Raw genomic sequence first — 16,175 nt, 5'->3', positions numbered from 1 at the left:
TTTTAGAGACGAGGTCTTACTATGTTACCCAGGCTGGTCTTGAACACCTGGTCTCAAGTGATTGTTTGGCCTTGGCTTCCCAAAGTGTTGGGATTATAGGCATGAGCTACTGCGCCCAGTCCAAAGTTGGTTTTTAAGGTGAATGTACCCAAGCAAATCATTCATGCTTCAGTCTCACTTTCTCATGTGGCGATCCAAACATCTTTTATTATCTGAAGCAGTTGAGAAAGATATTGCCCATAATTAGATCATTTCTGGTCTTTAGGACACACTTAACTTACTTATTGCATGCCACCCACATGTCAGGTACTTTGCTTGGAGTTTTAAAAAAATCTGTTGGAGATATAAACATTTAGACACATCAGTTCCATTCTGAGTGAAAGGAACTGTACTAAAGGTAGTCTGGAAAGCTGCATGGAAACACAAAAAAGCAAAAGAATGTCTCAACCTGTGAGGTTCAGGGAAGGCTCACAGAGGAGGTAACATTTGAACTGAGCTCATGGGACAAGCAGAAGTTCACTCTATATCAAGGATAAAGAAGGGCATTCCAGGCAGAAGGAACAAACAGAATGCACAGGTCCAGAGACAGAAGATAATATCATGTGTCAATTTAGGAAGGCTGTACCAGAGTAAGAGCAACAGCAAGGGAGGAGATGGGGCATGAGAAGTACCAGGGAGCCAGATGGTGAGAAAATTCATGGGTTTGCCTGAGATCTCTCTCTAGCAGCAGTGCTAGTACTTCCAATGGTGGCAGTATAGGCAGGTGGGGAGTTAGAGAAGAGAAAGAGAAGGACTTTGAGGGTGTCATATTGCAGATAAAGGACAGCTGCTCAAAACTTTGCTCTACTGAGTAGTAGGCATCCCTATTCTTGACCACTGTCAATAGTTACTTGGTGGCAAGCCTTGTAATTTACACAACTCTTTGCTTCACTTGTTTTTACTATCTGCCTGAAACAAGATTTACCATGAACCTAATCATCATCATCAGTCATAAAAAAAAAAAATAACCCAAAAAACAAACAAAAAAACCCCTGCCCTATGTTTGGTTAGAGGGAGAATCTTACAGGTCTTAGATAAATGAGTCTAGTGTGTCTGTCTGGTCTTGTGCCCTTGGGCTCTATTAGTACAAAATCAGTCCTTGCAAGGGAGAGAGGCTGCTTGACCCCAGGCTCACATTTTCTCTGTGGAGTTGGCTCAGCAAACAAGCAAGAAAACATACAATGTCTTTGAAAAGTAGGAGCAGATGGATTGAAATGTTAAAAATCTGTTTTATTAAATGATTTCAGCTAACAAAATAATTTAATTAGGAAAAAAAGCACCCAAACTCTGTTCTTTCTTCAGTGATATTTAAATAAGAATATCTATTAATTATTCAGATTCCAACTTAGAATTTCTACACCTTTAATATTGATACTTTTAGGAAGAAGGATCAAATGAAAATAGAGGGAAAGAATAAAAGAATTTCGGCGCCAGTAATGACTCCACACCCGGCCAAGACCAAGAGATTTACAGAGAGGATCTGTAACGGAGGAAAAAAAGAAAAAGAGAGAGAGATTTGCGGGGAGAGGGCTGTATTTATAAGCCTGACAGGGGCTGGAAGGGGCCGTGCTATGTTCCTATTGGAGGAGCTGCATGGGAGTAGGGTGGGGCCGATGCCATGTTATAGTCCTATTGGACGCATTACAAAGCTGGCTAAGGATTGGAGGCTTGCAGGTTTGAAATTCGGGCGCTGGGGAATTGTGCACACAGAAGCCGGAACCTAGGGCCTCACGTTGCTCGGCGCCATTTTGGAGCCGCCCCTCTGGTCGCTTCCTGCACCCTTCAAAGAATCTTTTGTAAACATTGGTTTTCTTGGTAGTCTTATCTTTGTGGTAGATGCAAATACATTATATTATTCTTTCTATTATTACATGATTCTATATACAGTCAGCAGTTTTCCCCATTACAGTATGAAGATTGTATGATCAGAACATAACTCCTAATGGGTTACCTTTTCCACAGTAGTTTTTCATGGTTTTTTAAAGAAGATGATTCTTCAAAAACATGGAATTGCTGGAGGGATGGAGAAATGAGGTTAGTTGTAGAAGGTGAATTTGTACTTGTCCAATTTACTGAGAGGCCACCAATGTTATAGGATATCAGTGGGTAAAGTTAAAATAGGTTTATACAAACAGTTTTGTGTTAAATACCCAAAGATGAATAAGATCATATTTCACAATATAGTAATAGTAAGAACAATGGACGATTTCACTACAACTCCTTGATAAACTAAATACAAATTCTGTGGGAGAGCTATATCCAATGTTAGTTCTGTCCGGGGAGCTGGCAGTTTTTTCACAAAAGCTAACATACAGGTTGGGTCTTAAGGTAGAAATTACAGTTAGCCAGGAGAGAAAGGAGAGTGGATCAAGGAGGGAGAGAACATTTCAGAACTGAAGCAACAGAGATATCTCCTGCAATTTTGAATGGCTTGTTTTTTATTTTTCTTCTAATTTCTGTTATACCAATGTTGTTATTTCTAATACATTTTGAAAAATTCTCCATTGAATAAAGAAGGGACTATATCCTATGAGCTTCTAGTAGATATTAATCTTGTCAGTAAGGGGGTAGTGATCAAGAATTCCTTAAAGCCCCAACATTAATTCACTTAAGTATTTATTAATCATTTGCTTTCCTGGTCTAGACACTCACAAATAAGTCTTTGCTGTCAGCTGTGAGGTACGTGGCATGGTAACAAACATTTCCCCCATTGTTAGACGTGTCTGTGTAATGAATTAATACAGGTTCTTCTAATTCCAGATGTACTTGATTTTACATGAAGTGTGCATTTCTTCAACAAGGTTATTTGTAGTTGTGCAAAAAAGAAACAAAAGCTTTAAAAGAGCATTGATGTCAAATGATAAATGTATCTTTTCAAGGTGCAGGTAAAAATAGGTGACTATATTTCATAAAACTTTAAGTTTCAAAAATGTTTTTCTTTCCCCTTTAGACCTTAGCTGGATCTCCAAAATACAAGTGAATCATCCAGCAGTTCTGAGGCGTGCAGAACAAATCCAGGCTCGTAGAACTGTGAAGAAAGAGTGGCAGGTGAGGGTTCTTCTTGAGCATTCTGTCCCTGTAGTTTACAATGCATGGGCTCTTCCCTCAAGGCCACAATATTGAATTTCGCTCAAGATGCATCTAAACTTAAAAGATTGCAACTGTCCATGACTTATTTTAATAATTCATATATGATGATGATGGGTTGGAGAAAGATAACACATTTATCCAAACAAGTTAAAAATCTTATCACTCTTGAGTGGCAAAACCGCAAATGAATTTGAGGCATCTTTATTCATGAGTGAATTAAATGGCATATTTTTCTCAACACATTTATTCAGTTTCTTAGACATGCCTTCTCTGGTTGTCTTCTATTTTAATTTTAAAACCCTAACATCTAAACCTGGTGTGTCCACTGTTGAGGCCCTTAGGTCTAAGAGTTGACCTTTTTTGACCATCGTGTTTACCTTATTATTACTTTTCATAAATCATTTTTCCAAATTCCAAAAGTGATGTTTTGTAGAGTACTTGTGGTCAGCATATTCTCAGTGTATCCCAACCAAAGACGTGCTATGCAGGACTAAAAGGAATTCAGAGTTCATTTCACAAGTGAAGCAGAAAATTGTGATTGAATCCGTTAGAGCGACGTTTCACATTGTGCTCATCCTTGGAAGTATTCTGATTGAAAAAATAAAAGGAAATTCATCAGAATGAGTTGTGAAGTATGAATATTGTCTTAAAAATAGAATTGGATTAAACTAAACAAAAAAATAACACCAGAGAACTTGGAGACTTTAAAATATAATATTTCATTCCAGATCCCAGTGTGGGAGGTAAAATGTAAGATAGAAACCTTCCCTAGTTCTCCATATCAGGGTATCCCTGATGAACTCCTCTTTGGATGAGTTGAGGAGGTCAGAAGTGGGGAGATACTCTCTAATAGAGGTTTCTATTTGAGGTATATGTGGGAGAAAAAATGTTTAAGGCTGTTCTCCTCCCCTTTTATTTTATTCTGATTGATGTTAATCTTGTGACTCGTGAGCTATGTAAATGTCATATATCAGAATACACCTCAGAACAGTGTAGACATAAGATATCATCACCCAATTTGTATAATGATTTTTCTACTAACTAACTGGGGGGAGTTGGATGTTAATTTTTTTTTTAAGTTACTTTGTGTTTACTTTTCTTCAAACCAGGCTGCTTGGCTCCTGAAAGCTGTTACCTTTATAGATCTTACTACACTTTCAGGTGATGATACATCTTCCAACATTCAAAGGCTCTGTTATAAAGCTAAATATCCAATCCGGGACGATCTCTTAAAAGCTTTAAATATGCACGATAAAGGTACTGTTGTTTTGTGTAATCTATCTGTTTACAACACTGATTACTAGATCTAAGAGGACTTAAGTTTCAGCTATTAATGTGATAGTGATAAAATCTGTGATGGAAACTCTTGTAGACATAGATAGATAATTGAATTTTTTTTTTCCTGAAAAAACAAGAGGGAGAGAATCTGAGTCTTGTTTTTAGGTCAGTTCTTTCCATTCTTGGTTAAAGTTGCTGGTAGAGAGTGCCTTTATATTACTTTTCAGTTCTTCAGTTTTAGAAATTTTCTGTCTAGTGACTCTAAAATACTGATTCTGATTCCCTAGCCACATGTGAAAAAACCAGACTCATTACTTAATAATCACATCTCATACATAAAGTATTTTCTGTGAGTAAATGAAATACTTTTGAAAGTGAAATGCAAATGGGGAATATTGCATGCTTGTATATTAGGTTAGATCTTTAAAAAAAAACTGTATTCACTTTCTTAACATACATGAAAGAAAGGACTTTTTAAAGTTGCTGTAAGTTTAGAACCTCAGCATTTTAGAGATGGAGGGGACCTATGAGAATTGGTCCTCTTATTTCCCAAATAAGGAAATCGAGACCTGGAAGGCTAGGTGGTATTTCCAAGACAACATGTCTTGTTACTTGCTGGACTAGTTTAGGGAGCTAAATCTCCTTTCCATGGAGGGTTGCTTCATGGCCTGTCTGCTGTGACTGGAACTAGAGAAAAGTATTTATGTTTCTTTCAAATTGACAATAAAAATACCACCTAATTTGTAGCACTTTAAAGTGCAACTTTGTTTAAGGTCTTATGAAAATGCTTTGTTTTATAGTGACTATGATTTTTTAATTTTTTAAAATTTTAGAGCTTATTCCTTAAAATGAGGGCTTCAGTTCAGATTTTATGATTTCTTGCAAAAGAAGGAGTAGTTAGTTAAATGTCATTTCACTTACATTTTTCTTCATCTGTTCTTCACACTGACTTGTTTGAATGCTATATAAACCTGGATTTTTGTTATGTACATGAACTGAAATATTTTCATTGAGTCATGACTGCCAAGTTTACTATTTAGGCATTTAAAAATGGTATTATGTTAATCTCAAAGAACAGTATATCAAAATTGTTTCTATGACTTTAATGATGAGACAGTGATCCATGTTGTCAAGAACTAGAAGGGACTTTGGAAAGGAAAAACCTTTTAATTTGTTGTAGCATCATGGGGAATTTTTTTTCCTCTTATTTGATTTCTGCCAATGTTGTAGTACAAACATAATCAAAAGCATATTGTGTGAGTTGAACCTCATATAAAGCTGACTGTTATGATTTCTTTCTTTATAGGCATTACCACAGCTGCTGTGTGTGTTTATCCCTCACGCGTGTGTGACGCTATAAAGGCTCTCCGGGCTGCAGGCTGCAATATTCCTGTGGCATCAGGTACAGTTTTTTGTGGCTTTTGCTGTTATTTTATTTTATTTTATTTTTTTAGTTGAAGTCTCACTTCGTCACCTAGGCTGGAGTGCAGTGGCATGTTTATGGCCACCCCATCGTCAACCTGCTGGGCTCCAGCGATCTGTCCGCCCCAGCCTTCCAAGTAGCCAGAACTAGAGGCACGCCCTACCACACCTGGCTAATTTTTTATTTATTATAGAGACAAGGTCTCGCCAAGTTGCCCAGGGTGGTCTTGAATTCGCAGGCTCAGGCAATTCACTCTACTCGGCCTCCCAAAGTGCTGGGATTACAGGCCAAGCCACTGAACCTGGCCTGCTATTACTTTTTAAAACATGTTTCCAATTCGTCATTTGGGCACCATGGGTTGTTATATATAACTTTTTACTATGATTTAAATTAGCTTAATGTACTTATTTAACTGTACTTATTTATGATTTTAGTATTTATTAATTGCATAATAAGTAGCAAATGTTATGTTAATTCCCAAGAATAAAGAACTGTATGTATTCCTATCCTTAAGGAAACTCAGTTGTTTAGGAGAAAATTTTATATATTTTAGGTAAAATTTATAAGGTGCAATGTATTCATATGCATATATATGCATTATACTTACACACACATGTATATATGTTTTGTTCCATATACTGAAATATTTTAAATTAAATACATACGATTAAATAATAAAGATATGCAAAGGTACAGTTGTAATTCTGAGCAAGGAGTGGTGTATTCTGCAGAGGTTGGTGACATTCAGAGTCAGAGAAAGGATGTTAGTGGAGATAATTGCATTGGATCTTAAAGAATGAGGAGGAGTTTACAGTGTCAGTAAGGTAGGAAATGGTGTTTTAGATAGAGGCGTAGGTGTGAAGGCACAGGGAACTGAAAGAGGTTTGCAGTTGTTGGCTCCAGTGGGGAAAAGGGAGAGTTACAGGAGTTGAAGATCAGGGCCCGATGGCAGAGGGGATCCAAGCCATGCTGGGGCATTTGGGCTTTATTTTGAGTCACTGAATGGTTTCAAGCAGAGGCATGGCATGATCGGCTTCATGGTGTAGTAGGTTACCTGCTGGTTGTGGACAAATTAGAAAGGGGTGAAATGGAGTTTAGGGAGACTCATCACAGTCCATGGGGAAGATGATGAGAGCAACACCAAAGTCTAGATGATAAAGGGGGAGAGGGTGCATTTAGGTGTTCTTGACTTAAGATAGACTCTGTAGGACTTGTTATGAGGTAGAGAAACAGCCAAAAATCTTTGGTTTCGTAAATACATGTCTGTGTGTGTATGTGTATGGATGGATAATTAGGTAGATAAATATAAAAATAGATTCCAGTTTTAAGAGATGTTAGAGGAGTATCCTTGTGCTTTAAAAAGAGTCTATAAAGATCATTAATTTATTTTATTAAGGATACATTAAAAGAAACATACAATCTTTATATATAATTGATTCATGAGGATTCTCAAAGTATTTGACAGCTACATCTTTGTAGACCTTAATTTTTCATCAACTTCACTCAGTTCAATTTTTTCCTTTATACAGCAAGGAAACATACTTTCTTCTAAGGTGACAAACCCAAGGAACTTAGTAATATCAAGGAAACACAATAGAATATCTTTAGAAACAAGGATGGAATTAATGATGTGCATGTAAAAACATGTTAATACTTTTCAAAAGTGTAGTTATATTTTCATTTTCCTCCTATTTATACTTGGTTCTGCTCTTCTCAACTCTGCTCCCACCCCAATTTTGTGGAATAATTAGGTGATTTTTCCCTCCTGCATTCTCTTGTCTTTTTTCTCATCTGCCTGGCTGGTTGTTTTAAGATAGACAGTAGGAGGATTACATATTACAATTGGTTATTATAGCTAAAAAGGTTCATGAATAAGTAAATCAAGATAAATCAAGAATAAATCAAGATAGCCATCTTGATCAAGAGTAAGATCCAGAACTAGTATGCTGGATAACTAGTATTCATCAAGACAAGGCTACAGCTACTATTGTATGACTATCATTCTACAGATACCATATTTTCTTAATTGCTGGCTACTTAATGCACCCTCATGAGCATCTCTGCAGCAACTTAATTTCAGGTCTTCCAGAGAATATATTATTTGTCCTAACACCGGTACAATATGAGATGAAAATTTATTTCTTCATACTTACACATAACATACATGATGTTCTTAAGTGTCACTAATGTGTTGGTCTCTAAAGGCTGATTTTTTTGTTTGTTTGTTTGTTTGAAATTCTTTGATGAACTACTGACCAATTGACATTTGTTTTCTATCCCTCCCTTCCCCTTCTCTCCCTTACCCTTTTTCTCTCTCTCTTGTTCTGTCTCTCCCTTTTTCCCTCCCTCTCATCTTCCCTCTCTCCTTCTCTCTTTTCCTCCCTCTCTCCCTCTTTCTTCCTTTCCTTTCTATCCTTCCTTTCTTGTCCTATTATTAGTGGCCACTGGCTTTCCCGCTGGACAGACTCATTTAAAGACACGACTAGAAGAGATCAGATTGGCTGTGGAAGATGGAGCTACGGAAATTGACGTGGTCATTAACAGGAGCTTGGTGCTGACGGGCCAGTGGGAAGGTAGGTGTATGACCTTGCCTGAGAAGTCACAATTCTTCTTTGGTAAATCAAATGGTCAAGATCTTGTAAGATGCAGCATGCTTTCGAGGTTACTATTGTAGGTTACAAGTCAGTAGATCAGAGGTGAATTTAAGAGAAAACATGGCTAAGATTGTTTTGTGCCCTCATAAATCTAAGCTGTTGTCTACTTGCATGAACCTTTTGGGTTTCTTTGGGTGCTTAGGTGAACAGTTATTTCCATGTAATAGATTTATAAACTTTAAGAAAAATTTTATTTTACCAGTGTGCTTTTTCTCTAGAAGGGAAGAGTTACTCCTATTTTGTACTGTTTTGTTACTCTTGCATAAATCACTCCAGTCAAGTCTTTTATGCAAAGTTTATTTTAATGTATTAGAGGAAACTTGGCTTTTTTATGTTTATCTTTGTGGACTTTGAGGATGTAGGATTATTAATAAATCTACTAAATCTGTTTTAACTCCTAGTAATCTTACACAAAGCTCATGGATATAATTTTTTATTCACCTTTGAGATTAATGATTCACCATCATATCAGATTACAGAAGGCATTGCCCATTCCAGTCACAAGCTATTATTTTTATACATAGATAGTAAAAATCAAATGTATTTTACCTATGTCTTAAATATATTTTATATACTAAAGATGAGGTCATTAATAGTGAAAATAAGTATATTTCTCTTTCAAAAAAATTGTTATAAGAAGTAGTTTACCCTCAAAATTTTTAACCAAGTCACAAATTAAAACCAGGATCATATATTATCTTTTATTTTTTTAATTTTTTTTTTTTTTTGAGTTGGAGTCTTACTTTGCCACCCAGGCTGGAGTGCAAGGACATACTCACGGCCTCTGCAGCCTCCACCTGCTGGGTTCAGGCAATCCTTCTGCCACAGCCTTCCAAGCAGCTGGAACTACAGACATGCGCTACAACTCCTAGCTTATTTTTTGATTTATTGTAGAGATGAAGTCTCACCAAGTTGCCCAGGCTGGTCTTGAAACCCTGAGCTCAGGCAGTCCTCTCTCCTTAGCTTCCCAAAGTGCTGGGATTACAGGCTTGAGCAACCACACCTGGCCATATATTATCTTTTTATATATATGTATCAAATAAAAGGCATATTTTATTCTAATTGGGGACACAATACCTACTCATTGTTAATAGCAAAAATTTCCACTAGTCATAAAGGAGTAGAGATGTTTCTCATAATCTCACCCATTTGAAATAACCCCTGATAACATTACAGTGCATACTTTTACAGACTTCTCTTTCTATATACACACATGCTATCCTACCCCCTTTTTAAAGTTTGAATAAGAAATAGGATTTATTTAATATGTTTTTACTTGACCTGACTTGCCCATATCTCATGGATATCTTTCTGTGACTTTTTCTATCCATTTATATTTGTCTGTCAAGTCTTTATCTGTCTATCTGTGTAAGCCTAATTCCATTATCAGTTATGAATTGCTTTTAGTTTTGATGTAGCAAAAGTTCAGCTGATGGTTTAAACATTCAAGTATTCTCTTATATAAACTTAAGAGGTAGAAATCTCAGGGGTGTGTAGTAGCCTCATAAAGTTCTTGGGGACCTGGGTGTTGGGAGCCGGCCACGGAGGCCCACTGAGCATTAGGGATCAGGGAGGGCCGTGGACCCCAAGACCACTAGGATGCATTTGGGAGCTATTGACCCCATTCCCTCTCCTTTTTCTTGCTTAGCACTATAGCCAGAAAAAACTGCTAGCTCAAGCATAAAACTCTGAGATCCAGAGAAACACAGCTAACTTTAGAAACTCATTGTTCCCTTTTTCCTACTGACTGCGGTTTTGGCTTTTGTACAACTTACAGTTTAAATTTGGGTCACATCTAAGAGCCTTAGTACTGGTCACAGGTTTTTAGTATGTTGACTGAGAAATAAAATAATTTTATATAATAGTTATGTAGTTCTTAGACGTTTGTAGTAACCATTTTGAGTGAGATCATAATCATTTGTTCCAAGAAGTGGTCCACTGTGAACTTTGGACTGGGCCACAATCTGGAGAGCCCAGTGTGATCTTTGGACTGGGCCACATTCTTTAGGAACTGGTTTGAGCTATAATTAAGAGTTTCCATAGCAATTGTATAAGTTAGGATTAGTAGAATTAGCATAGAATAGAAAGGTAATAGGATTTAAGTTAGTCATCATAGATATTGTGTACGCATAAGCTTTAGAAGTTATTGATTATTAGAACATCATGATGATAGTAGGGATTGTTGCATTGCTTTTGAGAAACATTAACCAAGCATAGGGAACAGTAAGACAATTTTGGGTTTGTCCTTCCTCATACCTGAGAAAACATCTGATGGGTGGGGGATGCCCCTCACGCACCTGGCTTTGTGTTCAAGTGAAAGACATGTGAGACTAACTGTGCAAAATATGGGGATAAAAGACCCATTGTAATTCCCAATAAATGACTTCTGCACTAAACAGGAGTCCAGTCTCTTTCTTTCTCTCTAGCTTCTTCTCTCTTTCGTAAATCGCCAACGCCATCACACCAGCCAGAGATCATCCCCAACCCTTGCAGGAGCAGGACTCCTACACCTGGGCTACTCTATCTTCTAGTTTCAAAGCATGTGGCTTCTACCATCAAGCTTGAGGGCACCTCATTGTCTGAGATGGCTTCTGACTCTCTGGTCTTTGCATTTATGTTCTAGATGATAGGAAAGAAGGGCTTATCTCATCAAGCCTCACACACTACCTTTGCTTATTACAGTCTCATTGGCTGAACTGAGTTACATGACCATACTTGGCTACAAGTGAAGCTGGAAAATGTAGTTTTTAGCTTGGCGTATTAGCTACATTCCTGTATTGTCCTATTCCCATTGTCTTACTTCCCCTACCTCCATTAATGCTTATTAACATTTATAATTCTTGCCAGGTTTAAATTCTTGACAATTCACAAATATCTTTTAGTACTTTTTTTTTTTTTTTGAGTTGGAGTCTTGCTCTATCACCCAGACTGGAGTGCAGTGGCCGCTCCTGGCCACCGCAGCCTTTACCTCCTGGGCTCCAGTGATCCTTCCACCTCAGCCTTCCAATAACTGGAACTACAGGCATGCGCTACTACACTCGGCTAATTTTTGATTTATTGTAGAGATGAGGTCTCGCCAAGTTGCCCAGGTGGGTCTTGAACCTATGGGCTCAGGCAATTCACTCACCTCGGCCTCCAAGTGCTGGGATTACGGGCTGAGCTACCGAGCCCTGCCTTTTAGTACTTTTAATTTGTGTTCCTTTTCTTATTATTGTCTATGGATTTTATGGCCAATTACAGTCATTCTTAAAAGGCTTATTTTAAATAGTTATACCTGTCCCTAAGTATGAGTTTTGTTTATCTGCTTTTAGTCATGGATTTCAGTTCAGATTTAAGGAGAATAAGAGGAAAAAGTGAGTAAATATAATATTTAAAACATATCTGCAAATAAATTTAATATGATTTAGTTGATAAAAATCTATATGTTCTTTATATCTTTGTTAAAGAATTGTAGATATGGAAATATAGTTTATAACTTGTGCTTTTATTAAGCAGTTGTAGATATAGAAATATAGTTTCTATTATACTACTAATTGGAAAATAAAATATAATAGGAGATGAGTTTTGATATAATTGACTGTCCATCCCTTAATGAATGAGGAGTGGTTGTTTTTAAGAGCTGATAATTTCCCAATAACAAGCATTTTATGCAAAATATAATTACATGTCTTTGTCCTGGACTATACTTTTCTATTAACTCTTTTTTATAGTGTTAATAACCTCTTGACCCAAAACAAATTGAAAAGGAACATTTAATACTAGAAATGTAATTCCAAATAGAAATCTGAATTGACTTGGGATGTTTTTCACTATAGTATTTTGTCTTAATTTCGATTCTCAATTTGATTACATGTTGTGTTTTTCAGTGTCATGTTTTAATATTAGCTATTTACTAAAATATGAGACTAAATTAATTTTCTTAGAGTTTGTTGATGGAGATGTCTATCAGGCTATTGCATTTTTAAATCCAGGGCCCTTTCCCTTGAGAACTGAGGTTTGTAGGACACTTGGTAAAGCACAATAGAAAGAATCCCCCTTTAAACCTGGCCATTCAGAGTATGTCCTAGTCATTTCTTATGGAAATGGGTCCACAGTTTAGGGTATGAACTCGAGAATATTCATATACCTCTCCTTGGTTTCTCTTTGGTGACCATTTAAAACCTCTACTTTCCTGAAACTCTGCCTCCCTCTTGAATGACCTACTTGCTACTTCTCAGAGGAAATAAAGCTGTCAGACAGGAACTTCCTCAAGGTCCTTAAATCAGGTCTACTCTTTGATCCCTCCTTTTCTCCTTCCTTCCAAGTTCAGTCCCTCTACTGTGTCTCACTCTCATCTCATGCATTTTTGGCAGTCTTACTCCAGTTGTCCTTTTTGTTTCCTCTCATATCTTCCCTTTTTGTACTAGCTCACTCCCCTTAAGCATTTAGACATTTAAAAAGGAACCCACATGCCAACATTCTTCTTCATTCCCTGCCAAATCTTCCTTTCTTTTCTCCTCTTCATGACTAAAATTGTTGAGTCGTATGTATTTGTTTGTCTTGACAAGATCAAACTAAGACATTAATGACCTCTTATTTCACTATGCCCAGGCTTACTCCTCGGTTGTTTATTTAACTTTACGGTTCAGCAACATGTAACACAGCAGACTGTTTCTTCCATCTGGATATTCTCTCTTGTCATAGTTTTGGTGACTACATCCTTGAGATTTTCCTTTATGTTTCCAATTACTCTTGCTTCTCATTTGCAAGCTCCTCTACCTCTTCTGTCATTCCTGAACTGTCAGGGGTCCTCAGGTTCTGTCCCAGGTTGACTTCTTGCCAGCCTCTGTACACTTTCCCTTGGTAACTTTATTTCCTTATCAATTTTAGTTACCTTTCTAATGTTGAAGACTACCAAACCTCCTGAGCACTAGAACCTGAAGCTACCTGACTTCGGCACTTCATCCTTTTTTTCATGTAAGCAGACATTCAAGAATAATCAGTAAATTTGAGAAAAATCAGAGAAATCTATTTTAGAAAGAAATTTACTGAAAGCACTTATATTTCTCTGAGTTTATTAATAATTTCAGTTAAATACAACTTTTTTTATGGTCAAAATGATATGGTCATATAAATGAAACATTTATTTGAAAAACGTATCAGTTATTTTAACAGCAGTTAAAAATGTGTTTTCTTTTTTGAGTCAGAGTCTCACTCTGTCACTACTTTTCTCTTAATTATTCAAAACTGTTTTCTTACCAGTTGTGTTATCCTGGACTACAGTGATGTTTTCAGGGGCCACTGGGATCTTTGAGATGATTTATCCTAACAGTCCAGACTGTTGGACTTTTTGATTTATTTGTCTTTTTATTTATTATTGTCTTTTTGCCTGGTCTGCAGCCGTGAAGCTTTTTACTGTCAGATCATGTTGTGCTCGTGATGGCACACTGCCCTTCCCTGCCGGTACTTCCCTCACTCCTGTCCATCTGGACATAGAAATATAGACAACTCATTTATCACACAGGATGGTAGTTTTAACTGGATAGGATGTGGAATATAGTGTTGGTTCTCAGAATCACCTGACACACATTTTCAGATTTTTTGTCCTAGCACCTCTCCTCACAGAATCTTCTAGTTCTTGGTTCCATATAGTTCAAGTGCTGGATAACTGAAGCATTGTTGAATGTGCATACTTATTAATTACTACACATTGTATTTCTCATGTACGTCCATTCATTTAGCCCAGATTTGCAGTTTGCTGTAAACAGGAGGTTTGTTGAATAAAGTGTTATTGTAGTAAATTTAGCCAAGAAATGCATCTCCTTCTATGTTCGTGGAAAAAGAATTTTTCTGTCCCTGGGTGGGCTGGGTGAGCTGTATGTTCTGTGATGAAGATAGCAGTTAGGGGGAAACATCCATGCCACTAGCCAGGCCAGACAATCATCGCTGGAGTCACAGTCAGACCCAGAGAAGAGTTGAGAGCAGAGTCTTTGCATTAGACAGACCTAGTTTGGAATCTTGGCCCTACCATCAGTAGCTATTTACTCTTGGACGGGTTATTCTCTGTGCCTTCTGTTCCTTCTATGTAAAATAGGGATAATGATACCTACTTCACAGGATTGCAATAGGGATGAAATTAGATAATGTCTACAAAATGATCATTCTGTTGCTTGCCCCAGATGAAGCCCTCCATGGCTGCTGAAAAGTTGCCTCCTCCTTTTCCTCCTCCTCCTCCCCTTGATAATGGTCTGTTGCCAAGGAGAGTAACCACATAGCATGTGTATGAAATGAATGAAGTAGAACTCGAAAAACTTGGATTTTGGTCTTTGTGATTTTGATAATTTACATCTAGTCCTTGAGTAAACACTTCACTTCTCTCTGCTTCATTTAGAAAAGCTGTAAATGAGGGGATAGGACATAATGATTTTTATACCCCTTTAAAGCTATAATGATCTGTGATTTTACGTTTGGTGTTTTCATTTCTAGTGAATATTATTCCTATGGTTAGTACATGTAATACAAAATTTCTTTATGGTAATATTGAAGTTGACATCAACATTGCATTCCTTAAACTGTTCTTTGAAGAAAGCATTCAGCCACAGAAATGGCTCATCATCTCATAAATCTTATTGGGCAAGTTTTAAAAATTAAATACTTTTCATGCTCTGTAAATATACAGAGGTATTCTTACTTTTTTTATGACCTCTCTCTGTTGCATATATTTACCTAATATATTTGCCAGTGAAAGGGCAATGCTATCAGCTTCTCACTTGTTCAGGAATCTACCTCCTTGAGACCAAGACCTAGAACTGGCTTTACGAGTTTTGGGAGACTCATTCCACACTGGGCACCAGCAGACATGACTCCAAAGGTGGCTAAGATTGTCTCAGGTCTCTTGCAGCATCTTACGGTCAGTGGAAAAATTGGAAGTATTGCCTGTCTTCTGTATCCACAGCCTCATGTACTTTTCATCTCCTTAAATTGTTCACCCCTGAGTTGCTCTCCTAGACTTGGTTTGTGGAGTACATATCTCATGACTATCAAGAGTTTTAGAATTGGAGAATGAAATATCAGGACCAAAGCCACAATGTGTTTCATTCTCTTGTATGAAATAGATCTTAAGTGTGAATCTGGGTAGTAATCTATTTTTCCTATTTTTATACAAGATGGATGGTAGAAAAAACTTCTCTGAAAATAAATTGGTATTTTTTTCTTTAATAGAGCTGTTAATCATAATGCCTTTTTAGAAAAGCAATCTCTAATTCTATAGACATGATCCATAATCTGTGGTTTCTCTGTTTTGGGAATTGTTTATAACAGAGAAGTTTTGAAGATACTTATAATAACTGTATGCTTTTGTGTGTGTGTGTGTGTGTGTGTGTGTGTGTGTGTGTGTGTGTGTGTTAATGCTATAGGTTTTTAAAACTGTAAATACTACTGACAAAAAAGTGTGTGTTTTAACTTTAGTAGATTTTTTATTATCTGGTTTTTTAGCTCATCTCTGTTTTAGTCTTACAAGATTAATTAGTTGTTTTGGTGGATGAAACTGCGTTCTTGAACATATTGCAACTTTTTTTAGTTTAAAAGATTGTTGTACAATTTTATATTAAGTGTTTTACTGTACATATAATTATCTAAGAGTTATTTTCAGGCCATTCTTTTGCAATGTTGAACATCTTTCGAATACTTAAAAATAATTGCTTAGATTTGTT

The 16,175-nt window shown here is 36.8% G+C and overlaps 1 protein-coding gene across 1 annotated transcript in view; it reads left to right on the top strand.

The window, feature by feature from the left end:
• Nucleotides 1-1,475: 1,475 nt before the first annotated feature.
• Nucleotides 1,476-16,175, top strand: part of DERA (deoxyribose-phosphate aldolase) — a 77,739-nt gene continuing 63,039 nt past the window's right edge. The window contains exons 1-5 of the mRNA XM_008067534.2: nucleotides 1,476-1,713; nucleotides 2,990-3,087; nucleotides 4,239-4,386; nucleotides 5,714-5,809; nucleotides 8,269-8,403. Of these exons, the coding sequence (XP_008065725.1) occupies nucleotides 1,476-1,713; nucleotides 2,990-3,087; nucleotides 4,239-4,386; nucleotides 5,714-5,809; nucleotides 8,269-8,403 (715 nt within the window). The remainder of the gene's footprint in view (nucleotides 1,714-2,989; nucleotides 3,088-4,238; nucleotides 4,387-5,713; nucleotides 5,810-8,268; nucleotides 8,404-16,175) is intronic.

This window comes from Carlito syrichta, unplaced genomic scaffold, assembly GCF_000164805.1.
Source record: "Carlito syrichta isolate Samal-C Ts95f unplaced genomic scaffold, Tarsius_syrichta-2.0.1 Scaffold309689, whole genome shotgun sequence".
In the NCBI taxonomy this organism is placed as follows: Eukaryota; Metazoa; Chordata; class Mammalia; order Primates; family Tarsiidae; genus Carlito; species Carlito syrichta.
This window is presented reverse-complemented; position numbering and strand designations above follow the sequence as displayed.